The 26911-nt window shown below is 43.1% G+C and overlaps 1 protein-coding gene across 1 annotated transcript in view; it reads right to left on the minus strand.

Moving 5' to 3' along the window:
* DCC (DCC netrin 1 receptor) overlaps positions 1–26911 on the minus strand; it is a 556872-nt gene that overhangs the window by 62111 nt on the left and 467850 nt on the right. The window contains exons 15-18 of the mRNA XM_055699136.1: positions 25644–25838; positions 10604–10699; positions 6519–6757; positions 2101–2239 (exon numbers count right to left, since the gene is read on the minus strand). Coding sequence (XP_055555111.1) covers positions 2101–2239; positions 6519–6757; positions 10604–10699; positions 25644–25838 — 669 coding nt within the window. The remainder of the gene's footprint in view (positions 1–2100; positions 2240–6518; positions 6758–10603; positions 10700–25643; positions 25839–26911) is intronic.

Consider the following 26911-nt stretch of genomic DNA (forward strand, 5'->3'; position numbering starts at 1 on the left):
GAACTAACCCTTTCTCTTCCTAGACTTTCTGGTTTTTGGAAGGCTAAACTAGGAAAGCTTGTAAGCCCCCTCCTGTAACATAGGCTTTCCATCTGATAATTACCATGTGGGTCCCGCTGAGCGGCTGAAGTTGAGCTCTGCGTTCAGCAGATTGTGAACAGAAGATACCACGAGAAAAATCAAAGCTTTAGATGTTTCCCTTAGCACTCATTAACACCCCTCGTATCAGTAAGACTTGTGTAGGCAGATCTGGGGATGGAAGTTGGCTCTGAGAGCTGCTTTTGAATTATGGGCACAACAGGCTCTCCCTAGCCATGGTAGTAATCTCTAGTGAGTTCTGTATCGATGCTGATACATACAGTCTTTAATATCATTATGGGAAATTCAACATGTGGAATGGGTACAAAACAGGCAATAAAGATCGGCAGTGCAGAATGCCCTTAATCAACAGAGCTGCTCCATCAAGCTCAGATAATTGCATTGCAATCACATGGGAAAATCTAAGGACACATGCATCCCCTCTTTTTTTCCCTTTGTTAATTAACTGGCACGTACTGTGGTTTTCATTTTAAAAAGCCCCCAACAAATCGATATTTACCAGCAGACTTCATTTGGTATCTGCTGGTAGAAACCAATTTGTAATAGCACCTAGAGTGTTTTCAAGGCCAACAGTCACCCTCAGGAAAATACAGCCCTTTCTGCATTGCTGTCCAAATGTACATATTGCTGTCTCCAACAGATGCAGAAGAAAAATATATTAAGCAAAACCACAGACACTCTTATCTGTGGGTAAGGGACTACAGCAAGAAACATAGGCGATCATAAAGAACGTGGAAAATCCAGCAGTTCGACAGCTTATTCTAAAAGAAACGCAAATTTCATGGAAGACCCACCCTTGTTTAAAGACAGCCTGAGGATCAGGGTAGGTGCTGCCATTAACAACTACGTGATAACTAGAAGTAAAGCCCAGCCATAATATTACCCCACTGTGGTTAAGCAAAGGCACACAAAAGAGAGATCACTACCTCTCCAGCCCCCTTTTTGAATATTTTTAACCCCCTGAACTAGGGTTACACGTGATATGTATCTGCTGCCTGTAATCAAAAGAGCATTTAGCCCCCTTCAGAATCTGGAGCATCTTCCAGGTCATAGTTTCCTGCTTGGAAAACACCACTCAAATGCTTGAGAAGAGCAGTTAAATGAAACCTCCACAGCATAGTTGTTCATTATAATCACAGTTAATATTAACAAATGGCTGCTTGTTGGAAATGAAATAAAGACGTATAAAACCAAAAAGCATAGACAAGATGCCTTACCAAACAGTCAGCAGGGAACGGATAAAAGTCACCATTTTGCACAGGGTAGATAATTGTGGCTTTGCAAGAAATAATGTGCAACCTGAAAAGACCGCTCACTTGACTATTAATTTTTTTTCCCCCGTTTCTAACTTTAAATTTCCCCACCACCGTTTCTAATTTTCACCCCTAATTTTGTCTCTACTTTTGCACACACAGTTTCAATCAATGTAACCCTATAGGTCTTGGCTAGACTGATGCACTGGTCACCAGCACAGCGCAGAGCAAATAAGCTAAGATGTGTCCACCCAGTAGTAAGAACACCCGTGAGTCAAGACCCTAAGTCAAGAAGGATGTGAGTTAGACAGAGGCAGTCACTGAGTCCTTTTTACTAAGTGGATATGATGGAAGTCATGAACTTGAGACAAAACCACATAGAACTTCGTACGTCAAAATTGTGAAGTAGAAAAATCATTATCTAATGATAAGAGAATAATCCTTCTCACCTGATCTTGGATTTCTTTGAAAAATGAAAACTACTTTAAATCATTAGAAGTCACAGCTCCTCATGATATCAGAGGGCAAAGTATTACACACATGTACTCCCACCTCCTAACTTCTTGCAGCAACACCAGAGCTCAGCAGAACGACTGCTCTGCTGTGCTGCCTGTGAAAAAAAAAATAAATTAAGAAATACACTTTGTGCGTACGCTGCCAGCTTATGGAGTTAGGATGAGCTTGGACCAGGCTTTTTGGTGAGAAATACAACCCCCAAAGCAAGCCTCCCCAGCAGCTCTGGCTGTACCTGCTTCGTAGGTGGTGGCGTGCGCTGTCATGCTCCAGGTGCTGGACCGCCGGCCTTTGGTGACCATGACGGAGAATTCGTACATGGTGTTTGGCTTCAGCCCTATCACCGTGTGACTCAGGGCAGTCGTGTCTGCTGACTGCAAAGAGAGGGAGCGCACAACGTCTTTAAAGTCATCCTCCTGGCTGGTTGCCAAGCAAAACGCAGTTACAACGGACGCCTCTTCCAAGCAAAAGAGCTCTACTGCTACTGCACACCTTAACAGGAGTATTTTTAGTAGCATAGGCAGTTAAATAAATTATTGTGATGCTTTCTCTTTTCCCAGACAAAGCAAGTTGCCATGCATTTTTTTTCCAATGTACATTTTGTCCTTCATATGCATACGCATTCATATGCCCAAATGCAGATAAAAAATAGGAGCGTTTTCATTTACTTAAAACACTCGTTTCCAGCCTCTTTGATGGGTTTCTTCTAAAAAAAAAAATAATAATTTTTACCATCTATTTATTTTTAGTGGAGGCTCAGAAAGCATTTTGAGCCCCAGGATGGCCCCAGTTATGGCTTCCCAGTTCTGGTGTGAACACATATTTATGACAGAGATCAAAATAAGACCCAGGGCCCGTGCATAAAGATGCATTTTTGTATTCATAAACCACACTTTTGCTTGGTTAAATATAATATGCTTACATATTAGATTATATTTGAAACATAACATTGATTTGCCTCACTGATGTGTTATGAACAACTAAACATATTGATGTTGATGTGAATATTAAAGAGTTCATTTATTTTAGCTGATTTAGCTTTTTACCTCAGCCTGCAGTAAGGAACCATCTGAGCCAAACTGCTCTAGTACCAAAGGAGACAAGTGAGAAGAAAATTATTGGACAAATTGGTGACAACTGAAAAAAATCAATTCCCACGCTTTTCAAGCTGCAGAGCCTGGTGTGCAATCCTCCAGCCTGGACAACTTACAGGCCAGCGAGTAAATGTGATGCACGCTTTTACACGTCTGTATGTCTACGGACTAGAGTTAACTGAGTAAGGACAACACGCAGATGACTCTGCATCACAGGACTACCTTGATACTCATGGTTGGGAAGCGGTTCACAAGAAGGCATCTTGCTGGCATGCAGCGGTAACGCCATTTCGACGCTAACTCATCAGCTGATTCAAAAATAAATTGCCCTTTACTAAAAACAGGATGTCAAGTTTCCAGCACACCACAGGCCAAAGCAGTAATATTCAAGGGGGAGGGGGAGAAATTTCCTTTGCAGAGACATGGATGAATAGGCTATTGGTTGGACTCGAGGAGCTTAAAGGTCTTTGCTGACCTAAATGATTCTATGGTTCTATATATGCCTACTTATATGGTTCTATAAATATACTACTTAATAGGAGGACTTAATGCAATACCAGATTTTATCCTTTTCATACTCAATTAAAACTCCCAGCTCTTAGAAAGCAGCTGTTTTGCAACTTATCTGTACTAGGGGTTTGCTCCAGCAGAGAATCTCCCTCTATAAGAAGTCTTATTGAAGAAAAGACGTCACTTATAACCTGTGTGTTCATAAACTACTCAGCCAAACTACTCAGGCACTTACCAGAGATGGTAAAATCCACCTGCTGGAGTATATATAAATTATTCTTTGAGTAAAGGCTGGATTTCAATATAGGGAATAATAATTTTCTCCCCCTGAAAACATTTTGGAAGAAATGAAATGATTTATGGCATAAAATACTCCTCAGCATGACTGAGGGTAGCTAAATCTGATAACTATCACTGTGAAAGCCTTCAGCTACTACACAGAATGAGGAAAAATTCAGATGGAAAAAACAATAGGGTTTGAACCTATTCCTGGACAAAACAGTCTTTAGTAGAAAATAAAGAGGCTGGGTTCTTTTTTTGTAAAAAGGAAGTTATTTGTCTCCAACTGAGTGTTTTTCTTTGACTGTTTCACTCAATGCTAAATATTAGCATTTCAATAGTCAAAACATGCTTGAAGTCAACAACCCATTGAGATGAAGGAGGTGTAACTGGAGTGAGTATCTTTAGTAATGTCACGCCATGCCTGTTTGGGATGGTCTGTACAAAGTAAATTTGGCAGGGCGAAGCTGAATTTATAAACTTTCCACCTTCCATGGGAAAGGCTGAACCCTTCATTATCTTAGGATGTGGTATACAGTTTTGAAGCAATGGGAGACTTTAATGGGAAAATTTCAGAAGACTGGGAAATTCAATGCCCACACACAGGCAAGTGCTTTGGGAACCTATTTGTGAGCCTGACCCAAACCCTTCCGAAGGAAACAGAAGTGTTCCCTGCTGTTTTCCAAGAATAACACAATAGGGTTTTATCTTGTTTCCTTGAGAAAATGTGGTCATTTCAAGCAAGCAGACCCTCTTGAAAGATTTTTGTTTTTTTCTGCTTCTGGCTGATTGAACTGGAATAAATGAATCAGATTGGCTCTTTACATGTTACTCACAGACTGGCCAAATTAGAGATGGTGGCAAAAAAAAAGGTAATTCCACTCTTGCTCCTCTTCTCTCCAGTCTCCTGCTCCTTGAGCCCTGCGCGGTGGCTCTGGGAGAGATGCCCACCTGCTCGTGCTAGCAGAAGGCCAACAAGCTCAACACCTCCAAGCAGGACCTGCTTCTCCCACGCAGCAGATTAATGGGGCTATTTTTTAAGCATTTTTGTTGCCCCCTCCCCATTTTCCACTGCATGCAGCTCAGTACATGCACTGGGAAACCAGAGAAAATGCTACGATGGACGGCAAACGGCAGAACATCATGCCGCCTTTGCTGGAGCTCTGGTTTCATCCCGAGAGCTGCAAACTGGGACTTGCCGTGCTTCCCTGTGCTGTGCTCCTCATTTCCTTAGGCATGGAAATCCATCTCTGAATAGCAGTCAAATCAAGGTAGGGCACCCAAAACATTACAACGCATCATTTTGGCACCCGTCATTACCCAAGAGCTCATTACAACTGCACGAGCCTACAAACCTTGGGTGTAATATTGCAGATCGTCACATCAGCATGGGAGGTTGCCAGCAGTACGGCAGCAGAGGTAAAAGCAAGGTACGGACTTTTATACCTATTCAGGATGGGCTATTACTTAAAAGCATGGACTTTTACACTTTGTAAAGACGTGCTATTATTTAGAAGATTTACAGTGGGTCAGCACCAGCAGCAAAAAGCCAGCTGACCCGAGTCTCCTCTGAGCTGGCGTGAACACAACCCAGGAGTAACGCAACCAATGTGGGTAGTTTGTGGCAGCACACGGACGTAGCTGAGTGCCAGCGAGCCCAGTTCTGATGGAGCCGTGTAAGGGGGAGAGCCAAAAAATCACATCCAGCAAAGGGACTGAAGGCAAGAGCTTCTCCACTATCATTCCCACGTCTTCCAAAAAATGATCTGGGAAAGATCTCATGAGTATAGAGTCTGTAGGACAGGTGTACCCCAAACCTGAAAGAGGTGGAGAGCCTTCCTCTGGGGGGTTGGAAAGGTCAGCCTCTATCCAGACATACCACTCGGGCTCTGATCGGAGGAGCCTGAGGGCTGGATAGAGCGTGGCCTGTTCCATGGTCCTTGTAAAAATGACTTGTACTAGGCTGCTTTTGTTAGGACAGAGAACAGTCAAAAAATGAGGTGTCCACTTGCAGTATAAAAATACATCCATAGCAAACAACTCACTATGGATCGATACGATCCTTTAGGCAAGCGAAAACAACTATTATGGTAGGGCACGGGAGGAAGAACATGCTCGTCATGGGGAAGGTGGATGTTATATGAGATGCAATATAGAAGCCGACGATAGTGGGGAAAGATAGCTTCTTGCTCAAAACCAAGCAAACAAAAAAGCCTAAATAAAGGCTGTGCTTGTTCCTTCCCATTCCCTGTCCCACCGTATCTCTTTGCTGCAATGCACGGGCTTTGGTACTGCTTTCATGGGGACTTGAAAAGAAACTTCCATACAGAAAGTAGTGTGCTTTTGTCATATCCGCTCAAATTGAGTTTTCTCAGAATTACTCAGAAATTCACCTTCGGTTTTTGCTATTTGGGATAACAGCAATAGGGGTGGTTGGAATTGTGACACGGCGTGGGTGGGTTTGCAATTGGTGTATCTTCCTATTCATGCTGCGCTATTGTGCTACTAAATCTGTGACTAATTTATATCTGACTGGTAAAGATTAAAGATCAACATTTTCAAGAACTGGCATGTGGAATTAAAAGGTGGCATTTTCATCCAGCTAAACACACAGGTTTCTAGGAAGCAGTAGTTACTCAGGCAAGTTTCCTTTCAATTGGAATGGGGATTTTGGTTGAGGGACATTTGTAAGAAGCCAATTTGGAGCCTTTGCAAATAAAATATGAACAGATGAAGTAGCTCATAAAATCATAACGTGTTAAAATTTCACCTTGTACTTAGCACTTGTCGAATAGCTCGTTCTCCATCGGACCGTGTAGAAGCGAACCTCCGTAGTCTTTTGGTTCTTTGGGACAGAGTTGTCTGCCCAGATGACCCTCACTGCATCATGAGTAAGTGCAACAGCCTGGACACCTACTGGTGGGAGCATGGGGGTGGAGATATCTGGGACTGAGGTAGGGAAATCATCAAGCAAAGGATAAAAATCAACTTCTAATGGATCAATGGGGTCTGGGTCCATACATCACCAAATGAGCATTCCAAAATAAATTAATAGGTAAGTTAAACAGAAAAACAAAACGAAACACAACACAAACAGCCACCAAGGGGCACACATCACAATGGGTTAAATGCATGGCATTAATGAGGAGGAGGAACATGAGGAGAACAGAAAGAAAGGCATTAATGCAAAATGAGAACACATCAGCAACATTTCAGTTACATCACTACAACAAAACTAACCGGTGCTAAGTGCTGTTTTTCCTGACTGGGATAACGGTTAGACTGGAAGACCTTAAAGGTCTTTTTGTCTTTTCCAACCTAAATGATTCTACGATTCTCTGAAAAATACTTCCAAGTATGCTGTGTTTTCTTCACACAAGATGCATCTACACACAGCGTCTCTCCATAACATTATTTATTATTTTCCTAAAAAACCTGAATCACTTAAATGATACATTATCAGAAACACCTACAAAGTGGAGGGTGTGTTGTCTTCCAACCTGATTTACAGACACAACATCCTCTCACATATGTAGGATGCCCCAATGTCTGCTAAGCAAACCAGAACATAACAATTTCTGAAGAAAGAAGATCTTGCAGTTGTCGGTTTAAGATTGTCAGCACATTAGTTGTGTTAAATGTGCACATCCAGGCATGGAGACACGGATTATCTTCAAGCGGGCTTCTTCCACAAGGAACAAGCACAGCTCCTCTCCCACGTCCCTGTGATCGGGTGGTCTTTGGGGACCGAGACACTGAGCACCATGTGCATGCCATAGAGGTGTGCTATGCAATGTCAGAGGATAATTCTGGCCAGCTTAATTATTGAGACAGTGGTACATTTCATTTCACTTCCAAAAGCTGAGGTCTGAGTGGCGTGCTTACACCTCCAGCAAACCAAGGCTGCTGAGATTACTGTGGCCACGCTTCTCCTGCCACTTCGCTGTAGAAGAGGTTTCTCTAAGTTATGGTGGTGTGAGAGAGGAACCAGACCATGGGTCAGACTACTGCTGTTACAGTCACAGGGGAAAAAAAAACCCAAAACCCCACCAACCACCCATGTACAGAATTCCTCTCTAGCATTCGGTTCGGCCCCGATGACATTCATGCTCTTGGTTTCTCCAGGGCTCTGCTGAGGCTGCACGGTGATGGCACCCATGTAGGAGCCACAGACCATTTCTACTCCGTTTGAATACCTCTGGTCCTTGTTGTCTCAGCCAGCCAGCTTTTGGCCTGTCCTACTGATCTTACTTAGTGACTCGTTATTTACCAGTTGTGATTTTTGTAAATACAATTCCAAAATGCAGTGGGCAAAGTGCACCAAAGCAAGCCAAAAGGTTCCTTGGCTTGTTTTCTTCCCCCTAAAATAATGTGCTAATTAATTAATCAAAGCATAAATTACTCTAATTCCTCACTGACAGTTGCTACTGTTTGTTTCATGCGCAATTCCAGCTCCTGACACTCTTTGACCGCCCTGTTTTACAGTTTTGGAATTCTTATTCAGACCTTTGGGAGGTCACAGCCTTCAGAGGGAAAAACAGAGGAGACTAGGATCTTTAAAATGTACGATAAGCCATGAGGTTCAACTTGCCTCTTGTGTTGCTTCTTTCATCAAAAATTGCTTTATAAGAAGTTTTAATATGAATGTTAAAGGAGATGAAGCAACCCGGTTGTTGCTGTAGTGATCCAGAACTCAAAAACATGGGGAGGAACGGGCAGCTGAATCTCTTCTTTGTCTCGACCTGGGCAATCGAGGTTCTGCAAGTTGAAAACTAACAGTTTCTCTTCCTGAAGTTTTCCAAAAGAACTGCCTGTAAACTCTGGCGGGTGAGCAATACCTGTTCCTGTTGAGGTTTGTAACAAATGAACGCTGGAAGCTGATGTGACTGGAGGAGCCGAGTTGGCATTTTTAGCAAATGCTACACTTCCCTTTGATTTTTCTTTCCCATACTGACACCTGAAGTCCTGCTGTAGAGGACATTATGAAATGGTCGGTGTCAATCAATCAAGATAATTCAGTTTCTGAAACATGTTGCCACTGACTTGAGGAAGTGGCAAATGTCTATAATCCCAGGGTGGCTGAACATAAGTCCCTAAATACCATCTCCACGTTCCACCAAAGTTTCCTTTGCTATTATTTTACGCGTGGACATCTGTCATCTGGAAATCGCCATCGTTTTGACAGAAAAGAGTTTCTGGCTCTCTTTGGAGTTGCTTTGCAAATATTGCGTGTTACAGAACTTCAGTTTGCCCACCACAGCCACACAAGCACCCACCAAAGTAAATCTATCTGGATGCTACATGGGTTTGGTTTTCTTTGGTGCCCAGGTGCCCAGGGTGCGTCAGCTCACCCGCTGCTGGGGGAACACGGTTCCTGCACTTTCCTGCTTCAAGAAAAGGGGTTTTTGAGATGTTCCTCCACAAACGACCCAGGCCACCAGCTCCTTTCAGAGGCTGCATCCCATGGGCGGGAGGCGGTGGGATGATGCTCCAGGTATGGGTGTCTCTCGGCAGTAAGAGAGAAGCATGGAGGTGTGCTGCTCCCACATACGGTTCACCAAATACAGAGCCCAAGCCTAAATTACCTTGTTCACACCTGGATATCATTTTGTTTATGAGAAGTTATATATACAGACATAAACTCAGCGTGCAATGTTGAAATAGAATCAACAAGGAACTAAAAACTTCAAACTCAAAGTATATATAGATCCTGAGGCAAATCCACTGGGAGTTTTTACGCTCAGCAAGAATGACCTCTGTAGACTCCAGACAAAAAGATTAATAATTTTGAGCCAGAAGTTCCCTGACACTATATCTAAGGTACCTTGTTAGAGTTGCCCTTGATGGTGTAATTAATCTCTTTTTTTTTTTTTTTTTTCTCTCTCCTTCTGACTTTCCAAGATTTTTTATGGGAATACTTCACAAGGCCACATGGATAACAGCTGTTTTTCCTTGGAGAGCCACAGCACAGAAGTGCCATTTGGTGGGTTTATTCCTCGCAGTCCACCCAAGCCAGCGTCAGTGATCGGTTTTGCTCTCAGTGACACAGCTCCCCTTCCAGGCAGCTCTGAACACCATGGGTGAAACACAAGAAAAAAAACCTTCACCAAACGATGGGGTCAACCCAGAGGAAAAACACCTTTTCTTTTTGTTTTTGTCTCAGTTCATTTTTTTTAACCCCTCGTCAGTCCCACCCACACACCAGTGATGGCAGAAAAGCCACGAGGCGGTCTGGAAGACAAGTGCTACACAAGAATAATTCTGATTTTGTAACTTTGCTGGCACCCCAATAATGCAGCTGTGAAAAACATCTGCCTAAAGGCATCCTGCTCTGTTACCGCTGGGCAGTCCCTTCTGTGAGCCAGGAAAACCTCATCAGTGTGCTCCTTCCCCTTTCACAACCTCTCTCCATGATCCTGTAGATGTGCATGACGACAGTGCGTTTTTCACTAATTCACTTTTACTTTAAACTGCTTTAAAAAGGCAGGAAACAAAACTAATTTCATCTGGGCTTCATTCAGCAAAGCTATTCACCTCTACTCTGCCCTGATCTTTAAATATTTACATTGTTTGGGAGTCATGCTTCTCCCAAGCCAACTTGCACCAAAGAGTAAGCACTTGTAAGCATCCCATTAAATTTATACAGCCAATTTCTGGAAAGGGTAAATAATTCATTCTATCTGTGTAGTTACAATAAAGTGGAAAATGAAGCCGATTTATTCTAGCGGCAACTTTGAGGTTGCAGAGCTCTTCTCTTCCATTGCCTTGACCAAAATATTTTGCCAAGCGTGCATCTTTGCAAGGCTCACAGTGGCTGCTGGGGAGCAGACTGTGCCACCAGCAGTGGCAACTCACCTGTCATCGACCTGGTGGTCGCGCTTTCGTACAGGGGCACCCCTTCGCCAGCATTGTTAAAGGCCTTTAAGGAAATCACATAATGGGAACTTGGCTCTGCAGGAGAAAACAAATAAAGCAAAACAAAGCACACACTGTTAAGGACAGGGATGCAAAAAGCACAAACACTTTCCTGAAAAAAAAATAATCAAGAAAAAAGAAAATAGTTAAGCAAATGCCTGTGCAAAGTGATGGACACAGCTGCTGCTCATCCTTCTTGTTTCCCTTCCAAAGGTTTTATTTATCCCAGCCTCCAGGTGCTCTCTTCATCACTAGCGAGCTGCTGAAGTTCTCTCTTAAGCCACCTGCAGCTCTGCCTGCACAAGAAAGCTGGAACTGACTGTGCATCAGCCGCCACAGCTGACCCACAGCTCTAAGCAGGGTGAGCCTCGGTGGCGCTGCTACCCCTGGAGCTCCACGGAGGTAGGGATGGGGCGGGACACCAGCTCGGCACAGCCCGCATGGGGATGCGCTGCTCGCCCGGGGATGACGCACGAAGAGAGGGCTGAGGGTCACCAGCGACGCATTGCCTTGGCATCCTGAGACTGGTACCAGTAAACAGCTCTCTAGCGCTGCCTGGGTGGAACTCGTGCTCCTCAACCCAGCCCAGAAGAGTTCACGCACCCCCGGAATCACCCTCTGGGTGCTGAGCAAAAAGCCTTCCCTCCCTAATTTCTTGAACTCAGAATTACACCGCTAAGAGCCATTTTGCCACTTTTTACCCCCCTGCGCACTCCCTGCGCTGTGCTGTCAGTATGAAGGATGTGGCCGACAAGCAGTAACACAAGGTAATTCATTTCTGGGTGCACAGACGCCCTGCACCCACTTGTGAGCCCTCGCTTACCGCAGGGCTGCACTAATTATCTCCCTAAATGAAAACAAAGTGAAACGAGCACATCAGTCCCATGGTGGGTTTTGCTGCAGCTTTCTGAGAAAAACAAGGCAATCCGTTTTCCTGATTTTTTTCCATGTGAATTGCTTCACACACACCCCTTATTTTTATTTTTTTATGTGTTCCTTCTATTGGCGCAGAAGAAAAGCATGGCTGAATACATTGGGCGGTCATACACCTGCCAAAGATGGGAACTGCCTCCTCAAAGTTCTTTCCTGAAAAATAACAAATGTTTGTATGTGAGAAGGCATTTATTAACATGACATTGCAAAAGACCTGCTGCACAATTACACATTTCTTCTACATTAACACCAAATCAGCTCAGCATGATTAATACTATTACAGTGAATCTGAAATGAGTAAATAATCTTTAAGTACTTATTGCATATTGTTACTAATATTCTTGCCACCCACACACTTTGTACTCGATTTTATGTCCAGAAGAAAAACTGACATATTTGTTTAATATTGAGGTGATTTCCGCGCTTCTATCGCAAGGGACCTAAAGTTTAAAAATTACCAAATGAATGACTGGTGCATTAATAACTCTCTGCACTAAGTATTGTACGGTTATTAATTCAGTTGGTACTCACAGTAATATCATTAGTCATAAGGAAATTATTTTGTATTCACAGAGGTGTAGTATATATTTTTGTATGATTTCCACTATATATTAGCATACTACTTTTAATTTCTAATTTCACTAAGTGTTGTAACTCTTCAGATTCCCCACGAATATTTATTTATTGAGCTGTGAAATCGTGATTTAGCTGCAAGTTTAAGAATGTCACATACAGTAGTTTCTGCGGAAGAAAAAGAAATCCATAGGCACAGGCTAGACCGACTCCATCTCACTCCCACCCATGTCCCGGCTGTTGCATGTATTTAGGAGCATTTAGCTTATAAGGGCTAAGTTTATAAAGTTTATAAAGTGACCACGGAGACAAGTGCCTCTGTAGAGCAATCCATCCCACCCTACTATCGGTATTTAAGAAACAGAAGATGAATCAGCCCCTAAGGGTCGGTACGTATCACCGCTAATTATGGCCAGAGCAGAGATATCTGGCCTCCACTCGGCTTCACTTTTAAATAATGACACATTAATCAGAAAAGAAAGTCATCCTGAACACTGATTTTTTAAATGTGAAAGATCACTCGAGAAACCTGATTCTAGAAATTACGGTCCAACCCCCCAAAACCCCATAGAACTGTCACGTCTAATCAAAATACATGGTGAATTCCCAGTAATGAATAAGCAAAGTGAGTGATTTACTATTGATTTGATCATGAAAAATATACTCACAGAAACTGATAAATTAGGTGGGAAAATGTGGTAAGTTCATGGAAAATTTAAAAATGGTGACTCTGTAGCACATACTTCATTACAACTGCCCATACAGCACAATATATAGTCTATCAAATTTTATAAATTGAACCGACTGACACATGATTTATGTTTATAACTAGGTTGGGTAAGGTTACATTTGCAAAAATGAGCGATGATTGGGATAAGAATGCGATCTGTAGCTTTCTGTTAAAAACATGAAAAATTCAGGTGGTTAATTTGAGCTGCTGCTAACTGGAGCGATAAATAATTGCTTGAGCCTCCTCCTAGATAAGAGGGAAAAGGCAATTTGCCACGGTACAGTGTGTGAGCACAGTATTGGAGTTCAGTTTAGTCCGATACAGTGCAAAAGCAGAGAAGCATTAGTATTATCATGTGGCAGACAGTTGCTTTTTGTACTCTTATTGTCTATTAATAATACTTACGGGGTCACTCTGGTGCTCTTTTTGGGAAAATGCCACTGACTGGAATAGGAGTTCAAACGAGGAAAGCTTTTCAGTGTAAACCTACTAATCAGAGCAGCAGCTAATGGAACACAAGGGTTCTTAGCACTCCCAGCAGAAACACCCCAAAGAAACTCAATTGTAATGCAGCTGCAAGAATTCAGAGCTAAATTCTGATAGTTTTTTCTCCACCGACTCCCATTAATCACAGTGAGGAACACAACTCCATAACAATGATGTTACCATTTGTATTTGCTATTCTGCAGTAGAAGGGTAGTTTTGCTTTTTTTTTTTTTTTTTTTTTTTTTTTTCCCTGGCAGAAAAAATCTCTTCTTGCCTTGGAAGAAGCTGAGCAAAGAATTCAGCTTTAATTAGAGCATCACCCAAGGATTGCCATGTCAGTACTGGTGTGCAACATGCTCTGGAAATAAAGTTGTGTTGTGCAGTTCAACTTGGGGTAGGGAAAAAAGAACAAGAAGTCCAAACTGAACATGAACAGAAATGATTTTTTTACTGACAGATGTGGTTACGGGAAAGCAAATAATCAGCAAATACCAACTCTATTCAAGATATACCCCAGTTCTTTTCTTCTTAACGAGGGTAAAATTGTGATATCTTACAGTCAATACATGGGGTCTTTTGACAGATCTTGAGCTTTCACATCTAATTTCATTTTCTCTTTAAACTATAAATATAAAATAAATGCTTGACCACTAGATGTGAACACCAATCCAAGGAAAGCTCCTTGCCTTTAAACTACCGTCTCAGAAAGAGGGTAGAGCACACAGCTGACTTTCCAGATCAGCTCCCTTCTCCCTCAAATAAAAATTCATGCTCAAGCCCTTGTTCTCACTTCCCATTTTAACCGCTCTCTGACATGAGGGACCTGCAGAATGCTCTACGGGTACCAACTGTACAGAGCTGAAGCTAAGACGGGGTGTCCTGATCATAACGACAGTGCTGCTCAACCCCTTCACGCCACTCAGAGCTCCTGCCTTTGCACTTCAGAACAGCTGAATTTCTTCTACTGCAATGTAGCAAATACAACAGCAATAAAGGTAAGTAATCTGCTCATTAATCTTCTCCTGATGCCTTTACCGGTGCCTTTCCTGATCCTCACCGACAGCGAAGTAGCAGTTCATTGAGCTTTCCTTTCAGTCTGCTTGAGCATCCGTGTGAGAGTACAGCATTCCAACATGCCCATGCTGCCACAGCTTGCTGTGGAGGAAAGCTCGCAGCTTTTGTGCCCCTTTTTTTTTTTTTTTTTTTCCTTTCACCCATTATTAAGCTCTTTTTTAACTGTAGACTCCTGAAGTCTACCCTTGGGATGGCAGACAGGAGTAAGGTATCCACCATGAGGAGCTACAGCTTCCCTGTAGACCAAGTAGGAACAAAGATATCTTGTCAAAACTGATGGGGTCTGCCAATACCCTGCAGTAAAAGGACAGGGCAGGGACTGTAGCAAGAGAAATTCCTATTAGTTATTAGAAAAAATAAATAAAACTGAGGGCTGTCAAGTGCTGAGGCAGGGGCCCAGAGCGGCTGCGGAACACCCATCCATGAAGGTGCTCCCAAGTCCCCTGCACATGATGCTGGCATCACCCAGAGCTTCCTTCAAAGCTGGCCCTGCTTGAACAAAGACTTGGCCCATCCGACTTGAGGGATCCCTTCCAACCTAAGTCATTCTGTGCTAATCAATATCTGCTCACACAGGCGGGGTGAGAGCAGAAGCCTGGCTTTGGTACCCAGCTGAGGAAGCTCTAAGCCAGCTGCTGATGCAGGACCCTTCCATCTTCCCTGTTGCTGTCACCTCTTGCTTCTCCAAAAGCATACTGACTCCCCTTTCTCAGCAACGAAAGGAGTGCAAACACAAATGCTAGATTTTGTTGGAAGCAGAGCAACATGTGCAGGAAACGCCCCGTTAAAAAAGGTCTTTGAGAGAATTATGTCCATGCCCTGTGTGTCCTGCCATTGCCACTGATGCTGAAAGACGCTCCAAAGGGCCAGGAAAGCCATCATTCACAGTTCTCTCAAAAAAGCAGCCAGGGAACGGCCTCCTTTACTCCTGTCTGGGTTTGTGTAAACATCGCACCTAGTAATCAATAGCACCAGTGATCAGTTCCTGGCCCTAGTAATGTTAGTTTATTTCCAAGAAAAAGGTAATCTACCTACCTGACAATTGTCCACCTGAAGCATAAACTCTGCAGACAAGAGTTATTGAATTCTGAGACATCAAGAGAGAAAAGCACCTCCAACACTGCAGTCAGATGTCACACAAATGCCCGCCCCCCCCCGCCCCCACCCCCTCCCCCCCCACCCCCCACACCATTAAGAACCCCAAGCACAGTTCATAATCGAGTTTTCAACTCACAATGCCACAAGAAACAGCCCCAACCAGGGAGAGACCCTGCTCGGAAGGAGTCCGAGGGGTTTCTCTGCAAATTCGGGAGGAATCCCTTTCACCAGAGAGGGTGCTTGGGTCAGACCCTGAAGGAAACCTTCTGCGTTCAGCAGACTGCTAAATAAATCTGTGCTCTGAGAGCGGCAGTGTTTGGGTTAGTCAGATATCCAGGCATAATAAACCACGCCATGTGCGGCATTAGAGCATTAGCAGGGTCTCACCTGGGGGTCGGATGCCTGGAGGTGATTTGGCCACCTCTTTTATCCTCCAGCAACAGACCGCATACCATCACCCAAAAAGAAAGGCACCCATACTCTGATTTTCCAAATATTCCCCGGGCACCTAACAGCCAGCCGACTAAACTCCATTAAAAGAAACAACAGGTGACGTATTCCACCTCCCGGACCACATACACCTGGGCTGGAGGACAAAGCTTAGAAGCAGATTTTAGCACAATCTAGGGAAACGATATCCACACTTTAAAAAAAAAAAAAAAAAAGGTATCTTTTAATCATATTAGCAAATGTAACTGGAAGTATTGCAGTAGAATAGACTATCATGATGAAATTAACAAATTTTCTCCTATGTTGTCACCTAGAAAACCACAGCTTTATTTTATTTCTTCTAGACACTTTGTCCACTTTGCACGTCAGCTGCATTTCAGTGGAGGAGGAGGAGATGATTTCTGTGATGTTACTTCATCGAAGGTATCAGGTAACTTGGGAAGGAGTCACTATCGGAAAGCCTAAATTGGGTAATAAAAAGCTCATGGATTGCTTTCAATAAAATAAGTATCCTTTAACACAACCAAATTTACATCTTCTGGTAAACTGAATAATCCATGATAACAGAGAAGAACTTTGTTCAATTAAGTTAAACTTACCAAATGCAGTAAAATTCCAGAATACATTTTCCAAGATGACAGAGGATGATATCTCCTGGTATCTCCTCTGTGAATGGAAAGCCCAAACTGCACATAATGGAACTTTGGCACATTTTTCCCATGCCATTCATCCAATGTTCGTTCAAAGTCACCTAATAAGCACCAGGAGTCCTAGTATGTCCTGAAAATCAATTCCTTCTGCTAAGGATCCAAAAAAGCAATGCAGATTGCTGATTGAGGCATCAAAATCAGAAACTTTTGGCCCGGGATAGGTCCCACCTGAGTGCTAAAGCCCAAGTTAGATAACGATGTACCTCACAGTTCTGGGGGTGCCTGGGTATTTATAGGTGCTCTGGCCGATTCTGGAAACATTTAACTTCTAAAACACTAGGGAAAGTGTCTAACAGAACAAAGGGAATTTACCATAAGAATCTGTTAAGTGCTTTTATTTTAATGTAGTTCAGGAGAGGAACAGCAGGTCTGCATTAAAAATTGTTTTTAAGATGTCATCTCATCATGTGTTATGCCTGCTTGCTGATTTCTTTCGTGAGCTATGTCCTGTACGCATTATAACAAAAAAAAAAAAAAAAAATTTCTTTTTAAGCAAAGACTGCAATTTGAACACACTTAGAAACAGGTCTTGCGTCCTGCGGAGATGTGAACCTTTACAACTCCCGTGGTGCATTGCAAGCTCAGTGTACTCTGTGTCGGTAGGGATGTGAGACAACAAAAAAATCCCAATGCGTATCACATATATTTGCTATTGATGTTACAAATGCAGCCAAACTCAAGGAAAGTAAAGTAGTGTAGCAGAAAATGAAGTGTAAGACATATGGACAAATGAATAAAAAATGAATAGCCATGACTCAAGATGCTTCCAGAGGAAACGCTGTTAATGCACCCGAGGGTTAACCAGTGCATGGGCAAGGCTTCCTCAGGCACTCATACGCAAAAATAACAATGCAAGTTGCACCATGAGGAAACGCTGCATTTTCCTTTGGGAAAAGTAAGTCTTTCAGCCAAGCGAATATGCATCTGTAAGCCCGGGTCACTCAGCTGTTTTGATCTCCTTGGCATCCACGACTGAGAGATCAGTGACACTCCAGAAGGCAGAGTGTCGTATCTGTCCTCTTCCCAGGAAAATCAGCCTTGCTACAAAGCTTCCTTTTGTTTTTTGGTAGAGGAATGAACATAAAGAAAAAAAAATACTCTTGGCTATCTGTATTATTCATATTATAACTTGGGATTAAGGGTCATTCTTAGGCATTCTGTTCTTTACCGACGAAGGAGGGAAATATTCAGCATTTTCAGTTCCATCTGCTGTCAATCGGAACCCAAACACTTTGTCAGGGCAGCCTGCTTAGCTGGTTTTTAACACAAGGACACTCTTAAAATCCACAGTGTGTGGGGGAGTTGTGCGAGAGCCGTTTGCAATGTAAATAATGCAGGGATCACAAACTGACCCTTTGCCTGGGAGCCATTTCCCCCTACTCTGTAAGAAAGCAAAGTCAGGGAAAAATGAAAGAAAATTGTTGCAAGGAAGTATTTGCAAAAACGGCAGCATTACTTTAAATGACAATCAGTTTTCAAAGGCAAGAAAGAAAATGAACAATCCCTGGAGTCTCAAAGTGCCTTTACTTGTTAATGTTGTGCTTTAATGTGATCTATGAGGGAAACAGTGAGATGCATAAAATTTAACATATTTTTGTTTGATTTTCACTGCTCCGCTTTGTAATAGAAAAGCAAAGGGAAGAAAACAACCCAAAACTACATTCAAAAAGCTTTTTTGTTCCTTTCCATGTCTTTATTATAATCCACAACTGTCATCTGCAAAGATTAAAGCAAATGAAGAAAATTCTTTCTCTCCCTTTGCAATAAAATAAAATGTATTTTTGCCTCATCTATGCAGAAGGGTCAAATTTAATCCAATCCGTAGTAATGATGCAGGTGAATTAGACGGAACCCTTCATATTCCTAGTGCTATGGTTGTTTAAAATACAAATTCAGCTCAGAAACCTTTATCTTCACTTCTTGTCACTAGCAACTGTCGATTGTTAAGAGGTAGTAACTGTGAAAACTCTTCGCTAGGTTTTGCTGCAGATGATGCACTTTGCTTTCAGTGCTGGCCAGGAGGATCAAAGGTTACAGTTAATCACAGACTCACAGCATGGTTTGGGTCAGGAGGGACCTCAAAGCCCCCCCGGCCACCCCCTGCACCTCCCCCCAGCCCAGGTGGGTCCCAGCCCCAGCCTGGCCGTGGGCACTGCCGGGGACGGGGCACCCACAGCTGCCCCGGGCAGCCTCTGCCGGCGCCTCCCACCCTCACGGGGAGCAATTCCTTCCCAGTACCCAGGATAAATCTCCCCTCTTCCAGTGCAAACCCATTCCCCCTTGTCCTATCGCTACAGGCCCTGGTACAAAGCCCCTCTCCGGCTTCCCTGTCGGCTCCTTTAGGTGCTGGAAGGTGCTCAAAGGTCTCCCTGGAGCCTTCTCCAGGCTGAACCACCCCAGCTCTCCCAGCCGGTCCCACAGCAGAGATGCTCCAGCCCCGGGTCACCCCATGGCCTCCTCTGGCCCCGCTCCAGCAGGTCCATGTCCTCCCTGTGCTGAGGACCCCCGAGCTGGACGCAGCGCTGCAGGGGGGTCTCACCAGAGCGGGGCAGAGGGGCAGAGCCCTCTCCCTTGACTGGCGGCCACGCTGCCCGGGATGCAGCCCAGGGCACGGGGGGCTTTCTGGGCTGCGAGCGCACATCGCTGGGTCAAATCCAGCTTCTCATCCACCAGCACCCCCAAGTCCTTCTGCCTGGGGCTGCTCCCAATCCATTCTCCACCCAGCTGTATCTGTGCTTGTGGTTGCCCTGACCCCAACCTTGCACTTGGCCTTGTTGATCTTCATGAGGTCTACCACGGCCCACCTCTCCAAGCCTGTCCAGGTCCCTCTGGATGGCATCCCTTCCCTCCAGCGTGTCAACCACACCACACAGCTTGGTGTCATCGGCAGACTTGCTGAGGGTGTGCTTGAACGATCCCACTGCCCATGTCACCAACGAAGACGTTAAACAGCACTGGTCCCAGTACTGACTCCTGAGGAACACCACTTGTCACTGGTCTCCACTGGGCATTGAGCCATTGACCACAATGGAGTGTGACCATCCAGCCAATTCCTTAACCACTGAGCAGTCCCTCCATCAGATCCACATCTCCCCAGCTTACAGACAAGGATGTCATGCGGGACAGCACGGAATGTTTTGCACAGGTCCAGGAAGGTGACTTTTCAGTTGCTCTTCCCTTATCCACCAACGCTAGAACCCCATCTCAGAAGGCCAACAAATTTGTCAGGCATCATTAAAAAGACACATGAAAATAATATTTCAAGATGTGCACTCCAGCTTCCCAATCAGACTCTTACAAGAGGGAGCACACGAACTCCTGCACGCTCAGGGAGATGAAAAGTCACTTTTTCCTAGGTCACATCAAGGCAATGGTACTTAAAAAGCTCTTTCTAAAATTACGCCTTGTTCTCCTCACAAACGTAAGGGAGCAGGAAGGGATGGGCTCTGAAGAAGAAAATCCACGTTTCTGTAAGACTCTGGAACTTGGTACAGCTTTCCCATCATATTTCGTTTTTAAATGGTCTGAATATCTGTGAAATACTCATTTTTATGCACGTATTTCTCCTGGAAAGACCTAAGGCATTTTACAGATGCAAGTATTATTATGGATGCCAGAGGAATTATCTTATCTGATCAGCTTAAAACTGAGGCTGAGGTTTTCAAAACTGCATCTCTCTGCTTCCACTCGTGTGATGCAAACCCCATGTCAACAGCGGCAGAATTATTCTATTGTTATTATTCAAATGCTTTTTTTATAGCACTTTTGCTGTTGGGATGTCAGTAACATAGAGCAAAGGCAGAGGCCACCGTGCAGTACTGGGAGGCTAATGGTCATCCTCCGGGTCTCCTTATGCCCAGCCCACTCTCCTTCTCATGCCAGCCTCCTACCTACATCCCTTCTTCCAGGAAGCTATTAAAATATCCCAGAATGAGTTATCAAAATATCCCAGAATGACATAATAATATTGTTAACTTATTGGAATATGCTACAATAAAGTTACCGTCTTTCCTTTTTCCAATCCATTAATTAAACCCACAGCTTTACAATCTACTAAAAGTGTTATGCAAATTAATACAGCTGCCATGGTGTTTCAGATATTTTGGGGTTTCTGTTTGCATAATTAGTAAATGGAAATCTCCTTGACATAGCTCTTCCCTTTTCTTTTAAACTTTTATTGCGTGACTAAACTTTAACATAAAGCTCTGTGGACACGAGCCCAGTCAGTTTATTACTACACTTAACGCCTTCCGAGTTGGATCAGTATAGAAATCGTTACTTCTTATGCCTACAAGATCCAAATTGGCACCTGTGAATTTTCCAAGACTGTTAAAACCACCACTAACCAGCCAATAACCTTGCCATTTATAATGACAAGCAAAAAGTTAAAAGTATTAAAAAGAAAAAAAAAAAAGAAAATGAAGTGGTTTACTAGAAGCGGTGTCTCCCATTAGAATTATTCATTTGAGAGTCAGTCAGGCACTGATTTCTCTGTCACAGCAAAGGCTGAGTGAGAGCAGGGGATGCTCACTCCTGAAATTTATGAGACTGACATCAAATATCTTTCATAGGCTGCAGACAGAAAATACAACCAATTCCTCACTGACAAAGCTGAAGTCTCTGGATATTCTTATATTCTTCTGCACCTGGGGAGAGTGTCTCCAAGGCAATATGACCACTCAGTCATAAGGAAATCACTCTAATTCATTCTAGAGTACAAGTGTTATCTCTATATAGTTGTATTCAAGATGATCATCACACAGAATAAAGTTCTCAATCACTATTATGAAAGACCGAGCACTTTTCTTCATGTTTTTGAAGTGACTTACTCAGCAGCTGAAGTGTACTACTCAGGTAAGTGCTGGTAACAGCTCAGGTACAGGCTGATTCAGGCATTTAAAAAGTTTGGCTTGAAGGAAGCAATCAATTAAGTACCTGAAACGCGATGCAAAGCTGCCATACGACTTGTGCTTATTGGTGCTACACTTACATCATCGATAGTAAGGGTAGGAACGAAAAAGGAGGCCACTCTGTGAGCGTGTAGGTCTCCATCCCTCCTGTATGGGTGTTCTCTGTAAGTAGATTGTCCATCGCTTCCAAGCCTTGTTTCTTCCAGCAGAATTTATTTCGGATTACGAAGGTGCAATGAAGCGTCTAACAGGATTTCTAAAGAGACTTCAACATCTGACTCCCATCCCAAACCAGTAAGAACTACACAGAAAGCATTTCTCATCTAGCATTAGCAGCAGATTGAAGGTGCGAAGACATTTGGAACTTCATCATCAGCTCCAGAATGGCACATCCCAAAGCGTAACAATGTACACCACGGCTACGTTACCGTTACAAACACCCACCGTGGTCAACAGGGAGAAACCCTCAGGTGACAGAGCTGCTGAATGGGTTGAACTATGTTAAATATCAGAGGTTGGGTCAAATAACAGTCCAGACAGTTGGATAGAGAGTTTGCCATTAGTTCCATCGTGTCACAACGCTTTCACCACCAAATGCTGACGTACCGCGTCCACAAGTGAAGCTACCATCTCCTCTACAACCTGGCTGCAGAGCAGGTAAACCAGCCCTGAGCTCAAAGCATGGGCTACGGCTTGTTTCTGACTCCACTTTCACGTCAGCAAGAAGTAATTTAGGATTGAATTTTAGAATTATACATTTTTTTCTGCATAAAAATAGAAATTACAACGGACGCCTCTAGTGCCAGACATTTATACCACCGGTACCCAACCATCCACGCGTGCTCATCAGGCATGTGTGGCGGTGGCCAGCAATGACCTGCAGCTGCACAAACAAGTCAGGGAAGCAGGAACAAAACCCACACAAATATCAGCAGGGGTAACTGCAGCCTTACGTATCCAATGAGCAGGAATTGCTACAGCAACCCTATCGCAACAGCCAGACAAAAGGGGATCAAAAAGGCAGGAATTTCCAGGGCAACCGTATCGTGGATGCTGGGAAGGGAATAAAGCCATTGAGCCAGCCTGTTCGCTTCAACTTTCAATACCTACATGCATCCCTCTTCTAAATCTCTGAATTTTAAAGTCTTTGGGAAGATGTCCAGGAGGTGCTTTTCTGCACAGAGAAAAAAAAAAAAAAAAAAAAAAAGTGTTTCCAGGGAAAAGATCAGGCATGCACGTACATGCACACATATGGCATTGGGGTGTGTTGCATCCCTCCTCAACCCGGCACAGCGCTAATTTTAACTCAGGAGTTTGTTACCATCATTTCTTTCGGGACTACAGCACGAGTTTACAGAAGTAAAATAAAGCCCAGCATGGGCCTGGATTATTGGGTTTGGGCATCTGTGTGCGAAAATGGTGACTGGAAACGCGAGCCAGGCAGGATTTCTGACAGGCAGCTGATGTCAAACAAATCCGATTGCCCTTTAATGGAAGTCTCTACCGCTCCAGCATCTAAACGATACATAGGTTTGTAGTGTGCTTCATAAGAGCTTACAAAGGACCAATAAAAAGAACTGCAGGGAACCTCAAGAAGCTGCAAACCCCCAATTTTTTGGTGAGCTACATCACAGAGCAGATCGAGGTGAAGTGGGGCGACCTCTCTGCAGTCTCTAACGAGCCAGAGGAGAGAGGGGGAACCAAGAGGAAGCAATCACAGAAAGCCACGTGGATGAGGTCTTTGGAGGGGAGAGAAAAACTCATTGAAGTTCACCATTTATTTACATATCAGACTTCATCGTTGCTTTTGCATATTACATTTAAGGTAGCATTACTGCTCGGGCACAGGCTTCATAGGAAATTTTACAACAGGTGGGATGAGTTCATATAACTAGGAAATATTTTCCCCCCTCATTCCTGCCAGCAGCACATTTTGACTCATAACCTTACTGAAAACAGTACTTTTATTAGGAAAAGCATTCCGTCTCATCATTTTGTGTAATTTTCTTGTAATGGTTTCAAATAAAGTGGGTGAATAACGTAGGAAATGTTGGCAACTGTTCTAATTTTTAAAAAGCTTTCTCGGGGTCCTTGGTCACATCCCTCTGGGGTTCTTTTTCTGTAGGTATTCAAACGATGACATTTAATTAGCACAATTATTCATGGAAATTGATTTTCAAAGTTGTACATGTGAACATTAAGAGAAGTCGAATTTCAAATGTGCATGTCAAGCTCTGTGACCAAAGTGCTTGCATCCTTACCCGGTTAGAGACCAGATGCATGAGGCTTATCTGGACAACGACAATTAAGTTACACTGGTCACATCTGGAATATTTGCAGTCAAACCAAAACAGGTACCATGAAAAGATATTTTCATTTTGGATAATCAATAACTTTCATGAAATCTGTTGGAGGGTGTTCAGCAAAAAAACCCCCAATTGATTTCATTGACTGAACTATTTATAAATAAACATTTGATACGCTCAAAACAGTTTCTTGACATTTTCTAAATGTCTGAGTATTACTTCTGTAATTAAAGCATATTAAGTGAAACACCCTCCCTGACTTGCTGGTCTTCTATGTACTTCTACCTGTGAGCACAGCCAAAAATATTTAATTTAATCCATAGAAACAATTCTGATAGCTGCACTATACCATCAGCTTTCCACAAACACCAAGCATCACTACCCTATGAGAAGGCTTTTGTATCTGCCAGTCCTTTCTAGCATATCTTCTACTTGACGGTAGTGGCTACCAGAGGTCCTGTGAGCAAATATACTCACTGGTCATTTCATACATGAAGAATAAGCACATTGGCTTTGATAGCTCTGTCCATGTAATTTTCTTCTCTAATACTTCTGGGTCAACAGTGGTGAAAGACTCAACTGAAAATTCATTAAAGATATGAAACAACTTAAAAGAGGCTTGAGAGAATTTAAATCCCTTTTGGAATTAAAAAAAATATTTTGCATTTAACCCCCTCCATTAGTTATTAGACATGCACATTCATTAGTAATAGCTTTTATTTTTATATTCTACACAATTTCTTCCATATTCCAGCCAGGCATCTTTCCATTTTGCATAATAGCTTCACACTTGCACCAAACAGTATCAAACCTGCCTTTTCCCGTAAAACGCACTGAGTATCTGGGAGCGTTTATGCATGCCTCTTGGCGAACACCTCCATCACAACATAAGACATTTGGACAGAGAGAAGCTGTTTGACGAAGTCGGAGTAAAACCAGTTTATTTTACTCCCCGGGATCCCCAAAGGAAACAGCAAAAAGGCTGGACGATGCCGTTGCACGGTGCTACAAATCACACGTTCCAACTCAAAGCATCCTAGAACATTGGAGTTCTGGCCCAAACAACTTACCAAGCTAATGAATCTTCCTGTAATAGCTCATCGTTGCCAGATTACAAAGCAGAAAACTTACCATTTTTACCTGGAATAAAAGCGCTAAAGAAGTAACGACAAGGAAACCATTATACTTCTCGACATCCTTTAAACTCTGAACCATTTTCCCAGGGTTCAGAGAATGGCCCATCACCACTGGAAGGATCCAGGTCCCCGTGTACCATGCTGAGAATTTAGATGAACTGTTGGAGAGGCTGTGCCATGAATAATGAATAACACCCTCTCTCTCTCGACACATTTTGACAGACACAAAGTAGGAGTTTCGAGATTGCCATTAAATTCAAACCCAGGAGCGCCAGCCCCAGGAATAACATCTTTAAGGTTCAGCTCTCTGCACAAGTAGGAGTCAGTATTAGGGGCACATGACTTAATAAGATCTCCTGAATCAAATGAAGATTTGATCAGAGAGATTTCACATGTTTGAAAGTATCCCGTGTTTTGAAGGTAAGAGCAACCAGGAAAGGGAATGCAGAAACAGTCTAAGAAAGCAACACGTAAAGGAAGCACCGGTCATAGCCTGAAAATAAACGTACAAAACCAGCGGAACCTCAAAGGAACCTCTTCTCATGAAATTAAATGAATGAAAACACTTACTTACCCAAATTTTCAATGGAATAGTAACGCTGTTTGCTGTCCACCCGCACAGTCTCAGCGTATGGACTGCCTACACCGTAGCCAATGATGTACCCGCGGACAACAATGTTCGGGTTCAGTGGTGGAGTCCAGCTCATGACGATGCTTGTTGTCAAGGGCCTGACATGAAGAGAGCTTGGCTGGTCAGGAACCTGAGATTCTGGGATGTGAGAAAAAAAAAAAGAAGTATAAATTAATATTCTACTCAAGGTTTGCATTTAGATGAAAATATTTGCACGAAAAAAATCCCCAAGCAGGTACCCCAGAGTTACATGCAGAGCTTACATGCAATTTCATGTGAGCTACATCCTTCCCTTCCAAGAGCACCAATACGTCTCTCCCTATTTTAAATGGAGCATCTCCTAGTGCTTTCCACCGTTAGCACAAGGCTAGGAGAGATTTAAAATGATGCAGGAAAATGAAAGATGACCTGCAAAAGAATTCCCAGGAAGACAACTTTTCTTTTCCCTGGTCTATTTGCAAGTTCAGCAGGATCCTGACAGCTGAGTGCATGAGTTGTCCTGTGCTCACAGATTATTTAACGAGAAGGTACTTTGTTAGCAATGTACTAGTACATCCTGACAATGATCTGTCTCTTTCCCAAGAAAACAAGAAGTGAATTTAACTCTCGGACATGCATCTCTTGCTTTGAAGCTGCTTTAAATCATACACCGACATTTCACAAATGAAATAATCAAAATGAGATATTTTATTTACAGGTGTTCCTATAAGTAGTAATTAAGCACTTGGAGTCTGTTTCCCCTTCTACAAGCCTAATTTTACTTTAAAGGTTAGATGACTAAATGCCTTTTGTTTGAGTTTACTCGATAACTACCATATCACAAGTCTCTTCAGAGGAGCTGCACAGTAGCTTGTCTTTTTGAGAGCAGAAAGAAGACAAGTTACTATTTTTCCCCAATAAAAAGGCTTGCAATATAATAGATGAAAGCTTATACAGAAGGCAACAAGGACAGGGTAGAAAAAACAGACTATAAAACGAGGTAAACTCCAACAAAAGACACTTTGCAGTTGTGAAGCATTCCCACTGTAAACCTTGGAAAAAGGTAATGAAAAGAAGAATTAACACTTTTCAATAACCAGTGCCGTAGACGCGTCCTTGGTGTTTTAAGGGCTTTCAGATGAATTCCGATGAACGCATTAGAGCACTCTGAAATCCTGTTGCACCTTCAGGGAATTGCGCTTTGTACATTACCGCTCTGAAACACCTAGCCA

The sequence above is a fragment of the Falco cherrug genome, chromosome Z (assembly GCF_023634085.1).
Source record: "Falco cherrug isolate bFalChe1 chromosome Z, bFalChe1.pri, whole genome shotgun sequence".
Taxonomy (NCBI): domain Eukaryota; kingdom Metazoa; phylum Chordata; class Aves; order Falconiformes; family Falconidae; genus Falco; species Falco cherrug.